The 13,202-nt window shown below is 44.8% G+C and overlaps 2 protein-coding genes across 2 annotated transcripts; both read right to left on the bottom strand.

Moving 5' to 3' along the window:
- Positions 1–5: 5 nt before the first annotated feature.
- On the bottom strand, positions 6–6,262 carry mat2aa (methionine adenosyltransferase II, alpha a). The gene is made up of 9 exons (XM_037266610.1): positions 5,965–6,262; positions 4,656–4,733; positions 4,208–4,330; positions 2,763–2,875; positions 2,547–2,690; positions 2,211–2,429; positions 1,952–2,134; positions 1,755–1,888; positions 6–1,676 (listed from the first exon to the last, which is right to left on the bottom strand). The coding sequence occupies exons 1-9, from the start codon at positions 6,056–6,058 to the stop codon at positions 1,574–1,576; spliced, it is 1,191 nt and encodes a 396-aa protein (XP_037122505.1). The 5' UTR covers positions 6,059–6,262; the 3' UTR covers positions 6–1,573.
- A 483-nt stretch (positions 6,263–6,745) lies between these two features.
- LOC119131820 (inositol polyphosphate 5-phosphatase K) lies at positions 6,746–13,127 on the bottom strand. Its single transcript, XM_037266567.1, has 13 exons — positions 12,669–13,127; positions 11,379–11,855; positions 10,522–10,629; positions 10,333–10,441; positions 10,132–10,248; positions 9,563–9,738; positions 9,371–9,482; positions 9,054–9,163; positions 8,756–8,966; positions 8,536–8,673; positions 8,401–8,466; positions 8,234–8,338; positions 6,746–7,849 (listed from the first exon to the last, which is right to left on the bottom strand). The coding sequence occupies exons 2-13, from the start codon at positions 11,849–11,851 to the stop codon at positions 7,382–7,384; spliced, it is 2,193 nt and encodes a 730-aa protein (XP_037122462.1). The 5' UTR covers positions 11,852–11,855; positions 12,669–13,127; the 3' UTR covers positions 6,746–7,381.
- Positions 13,128–13,202: the final 75 nt, after the last annotated feature.

Below are 13,202 nucleotides of genomic sequence, written 5' to 3'. Positions count from 1 at the left end.
CCAAATGCATGAGCAAAGCATGCAGTTTATTTTGAAGGGTTTGAGAGAGAGAGAGAAACTCAACAGCAGGTCAGACCCTTGAGGGTGAAACAGTGGACAACAAAGGAACAGGAGTGGGTGGGAAAAATGCGAAAAGGCACTTACACAATCAGCAAGCGCACATACTGACAAACTTTTTTCTTCACAGAACAATTTTAACGATGGGAGATCCCACGTAAACAAGCTGGTTTCTCTGTACAACACCAGCCAATTTCGGTCCCTCCCATCATGTGGACGTAAACAATGTTAAGTAGTCACTGGGAAGTCTTTTTTTACCTGATGATTCAACACACACGCTCTTTGCACCACCCACCCGTGGCTCGCTGAAAGTTTCTCTGTAGTACACTCCAGGAACCACAAGGTGGTGTCAGAGACGCTTTGCCAAAGCCTCTTTCATCTAACGAGATTTTTATGCGTCACTGTTCCGTAAAAACTGGCCTGATATGGAAAGGGGGAACAAAGTCAACCAGCCATAACGCAGGCAGGGAAATTTCACAATGCGGTAAGAAACAACTTGCCCACCTGTACCTTTTACACGGAACCCAGCAAGATTAAATATTACCACCACTGTCTAATCCAGCTTTCAGATAATTAGATCTGTGATGACATCAGCATCTGGTGTGACAAATTCAAAAATAATTATCTGAATAGTAGATGGATGTGTCGCCATTTGTTTGCGGCAATGTCCCGCTTGACTGTGTTCTGTATAAAAGGCCTAAGTGAGTAAGCAGCTTATCGTCGCAATCTTTTTGGCAAAATGCAAACAATCTCAATTGGGCGGAAAGAAAGATTATCACGTGCTTTAACAAGTCTTTGGAGCGAACAAGGTGACGAGCATTTGCTTGACTGTTAAAAAATAATAATAATAAATAACACAAATGCTTTGGCCGCAGCTTGCTTGAAAATAGGGCTCACATTTAAGCAGGCGCAAATTGTGAGGGGAGTATCGCAAATTCAACAAGCGAAATCTGATCGTCTTTCATCAGCAGTGCAAAACTAACGCCATAGAACGGGCAACTATTATGTGCGACTTGACAACAAGCAGGAAGTAGACATACTACCTTTTCGGTCTTCACGGTCAAAAGACATTTTTATGCTTCAAGTACGGGCCAGGTAGGACCAGGGGGGGGCTAACGCTGAAATGACACCCAGAACACTTAACCTCGTTTAGAACGGACCCCTAACATTTCGAGGACATTACAAAATGGAGTGACATTTACGTGAAGCCCAACACGGCAAAATGGTCATGAGCAGCTTCTGACTTCTCTGTAAAACGTCAGAAAGAAAATGGCGTGAAGGGACAACACGGAGAAGTTTGTGCGCTTGACTGGCTTGAGCAGAATGTCTACAAATGCCAATGTAACCCCGCTGACATTTGGCGCGAGCGTTACACGGATCTTAAATGGGGTTCAACAAGAAGACAAAACGGCTGAAGTACATAGAGCGGCAAATGTGGCAGTGATGGGGCTATTTGCGCAAAAGAAGAGGATAGCGGGAAGAGTTGGTAAGGTGAGCTTTTTGGAGGGGGGGAGATTTAGTATTTGAGCTCTTTGGGAACCTCCCACGAAAAGAGGACACGACCAAAGTGACCGTAAGCTGCAGTGCGCTGGTAGATGGGCTTCTTTAGGTCCAACTCCCTGCCAGAGAAAGCAACACGAACGTGAGCAAGTTATCGTGATGAAAACTGTGACAAAAGAAACATTTGCAAGGATTACCTCACGATGACTCCTGGACGTAGGTCGAAATTCTTCCTTACGATGTCCAGCAACTCACGTTCATTCTTCTGGGAGGTCCCGTAGTGGAAGATGGACACGGAGAGAGGATGCGCCACCCCGATGGCGTAGGACACCTACCGCCAGACATTCTTTAGCCACCATCTGCTTCGATTTGCTACAATATGCTTGGCACTCACCTGGACCAGAACGCGCCTGCACAGCCCCGCTTTCACCAGCGACTTGGCCACCCAACGAGCCGCATAGGCGGCGGAGCGGTCCACTTTGGTATAGTCCTTGCCTGAAAAAGCCCCACCGCCATGGGCCCCCCAGCCTCCGTAAGTATCAACGATGATCTTGCGGCCAGTCAGACCGGCATCGCTCTGGAGGAGGCAAGCATACTATTAGCACCATTTTTGGATCGATGGAATCAAACGCCGAGCACGTCATGACTCTTACCTGCGGCCCACCGATGACAAAGCGACCACTGGGCTGCAGGTGATAGATGGTATTATCATCCAGATAGGCCGGAGGGACCACCGCTTTGACCACCTGCTCCTTCAGACTGTGACGCATTTCATCCAGACTGACAAACTCGTCGTGCTGCACGGAAATGACGATGGTGTGGACGCGCAGCGGAATCACGGCGCCGCTGTCCTGTTTGTACAGGACGGTCACCTATCAGGAAAACATCGCAGCAGTCAATAAACGCGTTATGGTCGGGTCGAGCGCAGCACATTTTATATGGCCCACTACGGATCTGACGGAAAGCAGACACCCGGTTCGTCATGTGACCTGAGTTTTGGAATCCGGGCGGAGCCACGGCAGCGTTCCGTCACGGCGTAACTCGGCCATCTTGGCGTTGAGCTTGTGGGCCAGCACGATAGTGAGAGGCATGCATTCCTCCGTTTCATCGGTGGCATAGCCGAACATCAGACCCTGCGGGAGTCGTCACTGGATTGGTTACACACACACACATGAGGGCATGAACGGCGGGAAGTCTTTTCAGACCTGGTCGCCGGCCCCCACGTCCTCCTCTTTGCGGTCCAGGTGAACGCCTTGAGCGATGTCGGGGGACTGCTGCTCCAAAGCCACCAGCACATTGCAGGTCTTGTAGTCAAAGCCTGCAATGGACAATCAAGCCTCAATCGTACTGAACAATTTGAATCTGTTGGGGTTTACAGATTATCTTGATCGTATGATTATGTTGGAATGTAACCTGTAATGATTAACATAGCTTGTCCTGTCTTAACAAAAGTAGTAGAAGAAAGTGCGAAGATCTTTTGAACTGATTGACTAGCTGCAGAGGAAGCAATAAAAGTTGTTTTGTTTACACAACGTCGTAAAAGACCCCCTGCTATGCTTTGATCAGCAGGCCAGGGGCTTCAACCCCATCCTGTCTACTCTCACCCCCACTCTCACCCCCACCCTGTTTCTCTCAATAAAAATGCTCCTGCAAGAGGCCTGAGTCAGACCTCATTTGATCATCGCTGTACGCACAGCGACGAATGACTCTCCACCTGCAGGTGTTTCAAAGGGCATACTGTCTCCCGTGTGGTTCTTGCAAAAATAAGTTAGAGTGAGCACCACTCTAACAGAATCGAATTACTTGGTTTTGCAGCATCAAAGCTCTCGGTTGTGAAAGACTGAGTGGTAAATCAATTTGAATGATTTTTGACGGAACAATAAGTTTTCAAATCAATTTCTTCAGTGGCTTTGATGATTCAAAGCACTTCGGCACGAACATGTCATGCATAAGAAGAACATGGCTGCTGAATAGAGTCAGTGTTGTCAATCTTTTTCGCCCAGTGTTGGAATTTTCCCAATCCTTCTAGCTACTATTTTCCCCCCTCCAAAAAAAACCCTGCTAAGAAACAGACAAAATGAGTTAGAAATTCTAAAAACAGGTGTTTATCATGCATTGGATGTTTTTTTTTGTTTTTTGTTTTTAAACTTGTGTGAGGTATGTGCTTCTAAACCACAAGACTATGAAAGCGCTAGCGGGATTCCCTGCTATTCTTAGTCAACGAACATGCTCGAGCTTAGCGATGCAGTTTGACAGCTCATTGTATGGTGTCAAATATTTAACATGCTTGACAGGATGGTTGTTTTTCCAAATAGAAAAAAAAGCATTTCTCCGTCAGTGGAAGTAGATGCCAGGTTTTGTCTTGGCAGTTCAATCCTGAACCTTGACACCTGATTGCAAGAGAGATGTCGTTGTACATTATTGAACATATTAACCCTCACACCTAAATAGAAACCTGCAGTGGAGTAAATAAACACCTCAGGCAGGTCAATATTAACAGAAATATGAAAATGAGACTTTCCGTGTTCTATTAGAAATGCGTAACCAAACAATCAAAACAGGTTTCTTCACAAGTATCTGAGGGCTTACACTACCCCCAAAACTGGAAGTACCTTGCCAGAGGTTTGTTTACAAGGATTTGCAAATTTACCTTTGGAGGAATCGTCATAACCGATATGCTTGATTGTCTCTCGCACAATCTTCTGGTAGTCTACAACAGCCCTGGAGGTGATCTCCCCAGCCAGCAGGATCATCCCCGTCTTAGCGACCGTCTCTGTTAGGGTGAAAGAGATTAACGTGAGCAAGCAGCGCATGTGTTCAAAAGAAATGTTCAACTTGTCTGAAATCATAAGGAAGAACTTAGAGCAGAAAATATGAAATCATTCATAAAAAATCAATCATTAAAAACTTCAAGGAAGAAGCAAATAAGATTTTGTTTTTGGAAAAAGAGGGTAAAGAAGCTGCAGGCTTTCATATGAAGACACAGCTCATAAAAGTTCCCATCAAAATTTAGAGCTCCTACGTTGTCCTGGGGGGCTTCGGGGGCCATTTTGTACAAATAAGCGAGGTTATTTTTGTGATTAAAGGAACTCACTTACCACAAGCGACTTTGGCATCTGGGTCTTGAGTGAGGTGCGCATCCAAAACCGCATCACTGATTTGGTCGCAAATCTTATCTGTTGAATGAAAAGGCTCATTTTAGATACACAATTCTGAAGGGGAAAAAAAATACATCAAAGTAGTCTTGTTCCTGTGGAAAAATAAACGTAATAACATTCTGTTTTGATTAGGTATCGCTGTGGCACACAACTTTGTCTTAACGTGATGCAACGCAGACTTATGATTGCCTGGCCGCCTTGTTTTGTAGTTATGAAACAGGTTAAACCACTTTATAGATTTGTTAAGTCTCCAGATGCATTCCAAGATAAAGTTACTTTATTGCATCAACAAACTAAAACCCTCCTAACGACAGATAAGTGTAAATCACTAGTAGTACCTAAAACGCTTAGTTTAAATCCTGATGTTTGTTCAGCTCTTTTTGACACGCCACAACAGCTGTCACAAGACTGTGTTGAAATCGGTGACCCTAAACCCAAACAGATTTCTATTGAACCACGTGCACATGTAACACTTGGAATGGAATCAATAATTTAATTGATTTGACCTATCTGATGCTGTCTCTGATCCCATCTGTAATTTTTGTGGATACTCAAATTTGGCAGGGTTATATAACACTCTTCTCAACTTTACTTGTAGCACACTTTTTCACAACCACAGTTCTAACAAAGCAGGAGCAATATTTATATTACAATTATAGTAACATATCAAATACGTAAATAAGGCAAAATATAATGATAATTACAAGAACTATTCCTTTTCACTTGACAGGAAGCGTAAAATTCTCACTTTACATTTATTAATATTCCTGACTGGAGCAGGATGCTAACCGGATATTAACATGCCGATGGCGAGCACGAACCTGAAGTGGGGCTTGTGTACGATGTTGCAATACTATTAACGTTAACAAATCCCCTCAAGATAGACTTAATGTTTATTCGTCGTAAATATACCACATACGCTAGCCACGTATACAAATATGACCGGCTAAACTTGAACTGTATTAAATAAAACGACGTGTTTGTGACACTTAGCGTTCGTATCCAACTAGCTAGCTAACTGTGAAATGGACATGAAAGTCAGTAGGGGGTAAAAAAAATGAAGAAAGTCGATACAAGTGTTTCTAAATGTTACAAACGCTTTAAAATGCCATAAAAACTTTCACAAAAGAGAGATGCTTAACCTTAGAAGAGACGCTATCAATCTCACCTTTATTTGTATCATATGTACATCTGTTATGTGTAATTTCTTCTTAATATTATGGAAATTTAATATAAAAAGTGAACCCACCAGGATGTCCTTCTCCTACAGATTCGGACGTGAAGAGGAAGCAGTCGTCGTCGGCGGACGAGTTGTTATGGAAACCGTTCAACTCGCCGTTCATCTTGAACACTGTTAGCTAACAAGCTAGGCGTTCGGATAGCCTCCGCGCAATAAAGGCGAAAACAGACGCAGCTTTTCTTTTCTTAGGCTATGCTGTTCCGACTCACAATAAACCCAAACAATCACCCTGTGTTGTTGTTCAGGAGGCGACCCGCCGCTGGTTGTGATCTGCAAACTGGTTGGACTGCTTCGGTTGTTTCGTAGGTAGAGGCAGTGGCAGTACAGCCTATTAAATTGCGAGTGCTAACCATGTGGCGCAGATGGGTGTGCGCACGCAAACAAACGAAACTACAGTGATCCCTCGCTACTTCGCGTTTCGTTTATCGCGGCTCCCTGCATCGCGGTATTTTTTTTTTTCAAATTAAAAAAACATTTAAAAGTCAAAATAAAACTTCTAAATTGAGGAAACGTGTCTAACCTTTAGGACAATGTAGCATTGCTCCAAATGTTTGTTTACATTCCTTTAGAAGTCCGTTTTCGCGTGTTAGCACGATCGCGAATTAGCATCTTTCCGCTAACTCATCAGCCTGCCCAGTACTTCTTGTTGGTGACCGTACTTCGCGGGTTTTACCTATCGTGGGTGGTTTTTGGAACCAATTAGCCGCGATAAACGAGGGATTACTGTACACTAAAGGTTTTTTACTTCATGCTTTTTCCCTTTACATGAACAGAACCAAAAAGACCTTGAAGCCTTTTCATATAATGACATCACTCCTTTATTGATCCAGTGGGATTTATCTTGCCTGGCTTCTGTCTTTCTGCCTGTCTGGCTCAGCAATTACAAAGATAAGCTAATCCAAATAGTCTCTCCTCTAAAAAAAGAAAAAACATCTTGATAAGCCCTCTCATATCTCTGTCGATGTTCTTTTATAGATCTGTGGTGTCAGTAGCTTGTTTTCTGTCTGCTGTTGGTAACAACGATCTAAATTATAGACTCGCTTTTTGTCCTCTTTGCATCTGGTTTACACAACTTGTAAACAACAGGCCACATAATAGATTCACACCAACGGACAACAGCTGACAGGCATGTTTGACATGTGGGAAGAAGCCAGAGTACCTGGAGAAAATTTGATTAGAGGGAATGTTGCCTATGATACTCTCATGTTTGTTAGTTTTTATTTGCAAATGCAGACAGGCGAGAAGAATGCAAACAGATGTTGATTTGGCCTCACATTCAATGTGTGTGTCTCGACACATTGGAGCTAGTGAGTGTATAAAAGCACTTGTCAGTGGGATTTGACTCCCAGATAAACACAGTGTAAGATGCTTTGGAAATCGACAATTGCAGGGTTGCACACATTACATTGTTCCGTTTTCATATCTTCTATGAAGGGTTGTTCTTCCCTGCATGTCCAAGCTGTTTGAGTCCCGAGTGGCTTACCTGTGTGGGCCTATGCTCCCCTATTATGGCGGCAATCAGGGCCTCCGGCGCCGTAACCCCGCTGCCCGGAGACACAGGGCTCCGGGGACTGAGCGGGCTGACGACCGGAGACGACAAAGAACCAGCGGAAAATAGTCTTTCCTTTTTCGAGGTGCAACCAGGTGAACGGCTACCGGTTTCTTTGGGCAGGGGACACAGGCTGAGGCCCTGCAGGGAGGGGAGGGGGTTGGACGAGAGAGCCGGGACGGCGGGGCTGCGGCTGCGACGGTGGCGGCAGTGATGATGTTTGATGGGTTTCGGGCTCGGGCTGCGGGAGTTGGGAGCCAGCAGCACCAGGGTGCTGTCGTCTTCCGAGCTTATCTCGGAGCTGTCGGAGCGGTGGGCTGACGGGCTGTGGATTGGAAGCTTGATCTGTCCAGAATGAAAATGGTCTTTAATACACTAACGGCCTCTCACAATGCCAAAATAATGTGCTTGCCTATAAATTAAATTAAATCATCTCTTCTCAGCTTTCCGATTCTGTGAGCTGGTCCACTCCTTAGCTAGCAAGCTTGCTGTTTAATATAATTAAAAAGTGTGGACCTTATTTTGTCTCCAGCATTAAGTTAATTGAAAAAATGACCAAAATTCGCCATGGGCATTGATAGGAATATATATGGCTGGAAAATTGTGAGAACAAACTTGAAATATGCAAATTTGGTGGTTTGTCCAAACTACAGCCCGAGGGTCATTTGCGGCCGGACAACCGCCTAAAAACCGACCTTGAGAAATTGTAGTAAAACCAATAAACTATACCTGGATGTTTGTCAACACTCCAACAATGCTGTTCATATTATTACTGTAGAAGCCAAGGATGTATTCACAATCATCTCTTGGCAAGTCCTCTTCTGAAAAAGACACCTGAAAGGGGCAGGACAGAAATCATCCCTGATCCCAGAGTTACAAAAAAAGATGTGTCTCACCTGTCCTGAATGTTCCCCTTTGGCCCACACATACGCTTGATAATCTTTGTAGTGCCTGAATCCAACCTGTTGGCAGACATAAAGTGACGACACGGGCAATCAAAAGAAAATGCAAAACGACGCTTCTTACTCTACCTTGTATATTGCTACCCAGTCCCACGAGCTGCGATGATAATTGGACGCAAATGTGAACTTGACTGTGGCATCGGAGACTTTGAACCACTCCTTGTTGGCCTGCATCTCCACCAGAGGCATGTCCACCCTGAATGGGAACTGCGACATAGACGCGTGCACTCAAACAGTACTCTCCAAAAAAAAAATATGGCTGCCGTCTTCAAATTTGTCAGATACTCACATGGAGGGAAAACATGGCCGACACGGGCTTGTGATCGCTGATAGTGAAGGCCATATGGCTCTTGTACGCGTGCTGCGTCACTTTGGTCGCACCACCCAACCAGGAGGTCAGACCTCTCTGAAGTGCCGCATTGTGGGTCGGAACCGGGGAGCCGGTGCGGCGGAGGCGCCAGAGGATCCGATCGGTCCACGCGGGCTTCCTCTTTTTAGCGCTTAACCACACGTGGAAACATTTAAAACGATGGTTAGGGGAAATGAAAGGGTAAAGTTCTGATTCATCCAAATGATTAAAGACGGACCTTGTGTCGTAGGTGTGTGTGCCCACATCAAACTTATACGTAGGTGGGAATTTTAGCGGCCCCTCCAAGAAACCTTCCAGGATGGATTCTGTGCTTTTTGCCATGTTGAGCTGAGCAAAAGATAATAAAAAAATCACATCAGGTTATCAAGGCTACTTTACTGCCATCTGCTGTTTTAAACAGTTCCTACAAAAAAAGGCTGTTTAATTTCTTTCCCAGTAAAGTTTATTGGTGAATTTAAAACAACCACATCACTTTTAATGTCCACTAGCTTAATGCTAACACATGAAGGGAAATCTTATATTGATGATGCTCACCTGATCTCGCTCCCACAGCATAGGGAGTTTATTGCTATCAATTGCACATTTCACCACATGGATGTCGTAGTCTTCAATCCGGAAATTCAAATCCCCGAACCAAAACACGACGCTAGGAAAGCACAAAATACGATGTCATATTCCATCATTTATTTTTGCATATTTGAAAATAGATGATGCACGCAAGCCCACTCGTGATCCAGCACCCCGGTGGCAGTTCCTCCTTCAAATTGCTGCTGCTGCAAGATGCTTTCAAAGTCCTCCATCCTCTGCTCCAGGTTCCTCATGTGAGCGGGCAGGTGGCAGTTGAGAAAGCACACGGGGTGTCCAAACAAGGTCATCCTTGCACTCACGCCACCTTTGTTACCCTGCAGGTGGCGCCACAGAGCAGAAACGCCGTGAATAGCAGCAAAAGTATCAACAAATCCTCAAACTCATTGGTTTTTTTTTTAACAGTTTATGCTCATTTTAAAATGTCATGGAATTCATTCCATTTAGAATAACTTTCTGCCATCTTATTTTGAAAGCGGCGAGCTAGACGCCTGCTGCAGCACTGACCTCAAAAAGAAGGAGACTGCAGCATCACGCTGGTGTGACGCCGACATCAACACTGAAGGTCACGCACGCTCTGACATAGCCACACTTACACACGCGAACACCTGCCGGCGTGCTCCACCTTCGTGCTCGTTAATCGTACTGACGCTCCCCACGCGACGGCAAATTGAGTAAAGTCATAAATCCAAGAGCAGCGCGGCACGTACCCAACATCCGCCCAGGCCTGTGCGAGTGCTCTGTGTCTGCACGCCTCGGAGGAACGGAAGATGGACGAATTTGGAGAAGACCAGCAAGAGCACACCCTGCATCCGTTGGGACGCCACCTACAGATAAATTCACACACAATATCGAATTTTTTTCCATTGTATAAAATAGATTACATATAGAGTAGAGCTGATGTGACCAACCAGGACATATCCAAAGGGACTCAGCGTGTCCATGAGGAGCTCACTCCACTGGTCTGAGAAAAGAGCATCCTTCAGCCGCTTGTTGATCATGGAGTTCACTTCCTGGAGCCTGTTCGGTGAGAAAAAAAAAGGTCACCTATGGAGGGAGATATGAGCGAGTGGGCACCTTGGCATAGTCCTCCCACTTACCCAATGACAAACATGTCAACGCTCCCATCTGACACATTGGGTCCAAACAGAGCGCTGACATCATCCGGTGGGACGGCCGAGCCCACGTTCCATGTGGCGATGTAGACTCTGTGAAAAGAGCACACGCCGCGTTAGCTTTCAGTCATGTGTAAGCCTGAGCTCTTAGTGTGGCTGGATCGAGAGCGAGGGTAAGCGTGATTAATCCCTCTTTTTACCTCGGTGATGGAAAAAGTGTTCTCTGTGCATGTCTTACGTAACACAAATCCAGAAAAGACAGTACTTCTCAGACCTGGGCCTTATGCTATCTAATCCATCCACTACTATCATGTTGCTAAGTAATATATAGTATATTGTAGCAGCCATTATCAAAGTTTTAGGCCCCTATGTTGTTGTTCTCCCTCTAAAGCAAGGTGCACGGCATTAAAACGCTCTGCTTCTGTTTATGGGCAAGCGAGCCGATGGGAAGACTGCCAAGTGGATTTTATGCGGCTTCATCACTTTCTCAGCAAAAAAGCTTTTAGAGAAAAGAGCCGCTATGATTCATATGGTGCCTTTGGGTGCATAGTAGCTTGCTTACTGCTGCTGCATTCAAACACAACACGGAGCCTTGTACAAACAATGGCTAGACAGACTACTTAATAGTAGTGATTCGAAAATAAAGATTCAAATTTTCTTCATGAACTAGTCTAGAAGTACACTAATTTGCCATTTCTTAAACCCCCTTTATTTAAACCAACAGTGCCATCTAGAGGATTCATAAAATACAACAACTGGTTCATGAAGCAATTTTGAAGCTTCATTTTCCCTTCATTACTTAACACACAAATGTGAATAGAGATGTAAACCGATAATCTCACCTGAAATCATCGTTGTCACCACTGGACTTGTCACTCTGCGCTTGTGTTGTATTGCCAGCTGGTGGCGGACTGAGACTAGATTTGGGGCTCAGAGAGTTCTGTGGACTACGAGGAGACACCAAGGACTCTGACGGGGAACAGGGCAGGACTTTGGCACTTTGAGGTGCTGGGATGCAAACCGGCATCAAATCTATATCCTTAGGAGGAACCATGATGGGTCTAGGAGGAGGTTTAGTCCCGAGGGCGGTGGGTCTCGGTCGGCTTATGTTGGTCAGCGCCACAGGAGCCGACCCGTATTTACTTTGTATTAAGTCTCTCGCTGCAGGAGGGTTTTGCGTAAGGTGGTTGTCCTGCGCAATCTCAGGTGGTCCTCGGGGTGGACCTAGACCTGGTCTGGTTTGTGCACAGGGTCCAGGCTGCATTTTGTGACCATGAGGGAGTGCCTTGGATGGGTTCTGCCTTGTGCGATTCATCGGCCTGCACAAAACAACAATCAAACACTGGGAAACACCAAGAGTTGTCTTTCTGGTTTTAATTGTGTAGTAAAGGAGAAATTGCATTGAGCGCAAGTTCTACAAGGTCCTTTGAATGACACCACAGCTGCTGCCCCATTTTCACACACACAACTATTAAACGAGAAAAAATTACTTGCTGCTTCACTAATAATGAGACAAATAAAGTCTGATCACATTTAACAACATTTTCTTTACTGGTCATCCTATTCGGGTTCCAGGGAAGTCTACTCTAGCTGACCTTTATTCGCAACACCTAAAGCTTTTGTTGATTCCAAACATAGAACCATAAAACTCTGAGACAATGGTGCTAACCACAAGTCCGAGCGGACTGCCTTGTCGTGTCCAATTCTCTTATTTTTTTTAATATGACGCCACCAACCTATTCCCCAGACATCCTCTGATGATGCCATCATGAGTCTGCAAATGGAGGTTGAGGAATTAAGTTTGGACCTCTATCTTGTTCCCAAGCAATGTTAATTAGAGCCTGACCTCCTTTTGAATGGCAATGGAGGACAAATGCATTGAGGTTGAGCTCAGACAGTTCAAAAGGGAAAAACTCACCGCTACCGTCACCCTACAACAATCACCACTCTTTTATTTACTCGAACATCATTTAAATTATTCATAACATTCAAATTAGCATCCAGAAAACCTCAAATCCATCATCAACATAGCACTATTGTCACTGCAAAGGCAGACTTTTAAATATAGCTTCAAATACATTCTCATGACAGAATCTGAAATTGAAACCAAAATATTGATATATATGTCCTACCTTTTTTCAAGGTGAAGCTCCGAGTGCAGCTCATAAATTCCTTATGGAAGGACGGAGGATCGGAGCGGAGAGAGCGAGAGACAGGTGGTGTTGGTGGTACGCGGGCCACCCGGACAGTTGGCGGTCACGTGAGATTATGCATGTTGAATGATGGTGGTGGTGATGATGGGGGAGGATTGAAGATGATCCGACTTAATATTGCACCGTGCAGCTGGACACAGCATCCTGCGCGTCATCCCCACCTTGCTCCACCTCTCGCTCCATACTGTCCTATGACGCAAGCATCTCATATACAGGAGAGATCTTCATCCTTGCACTAAAATCCTTAAATCTTGCATATTTGAGAATGGAGAAAATATAACTGATAGTAAAATGAAACGGTATGTCAATATTCTAAAAATAACATATATGTATTTAAACTATGCAGTAATGGCTGCCGTTAATCAAACACGAATCTTCGCATTGATTGAATTGAACCTTCTCACTTACTGTACGCATTCAGTACATGGGGGGGGGGGGGGTTAATAAATAAGA

The sequence above is a fragment of the Syngnathus acus genome, chromosome 12, assembly GCF_901709675.1.
Source record: "Syngnathus acus chromosome 12, fSynAcu1.2, whole genome shotgun sequence".
NCBI classification, from domain to species: Eukaryota; Metazoa; Chordata; class Actinopteri; order Syngnathiformes; family Syngnathidae; genus Syngnathus; species Syngnathus acus.
This window is presented reverse-complemented; position numbering and strand designations above follow the sequence as displayed.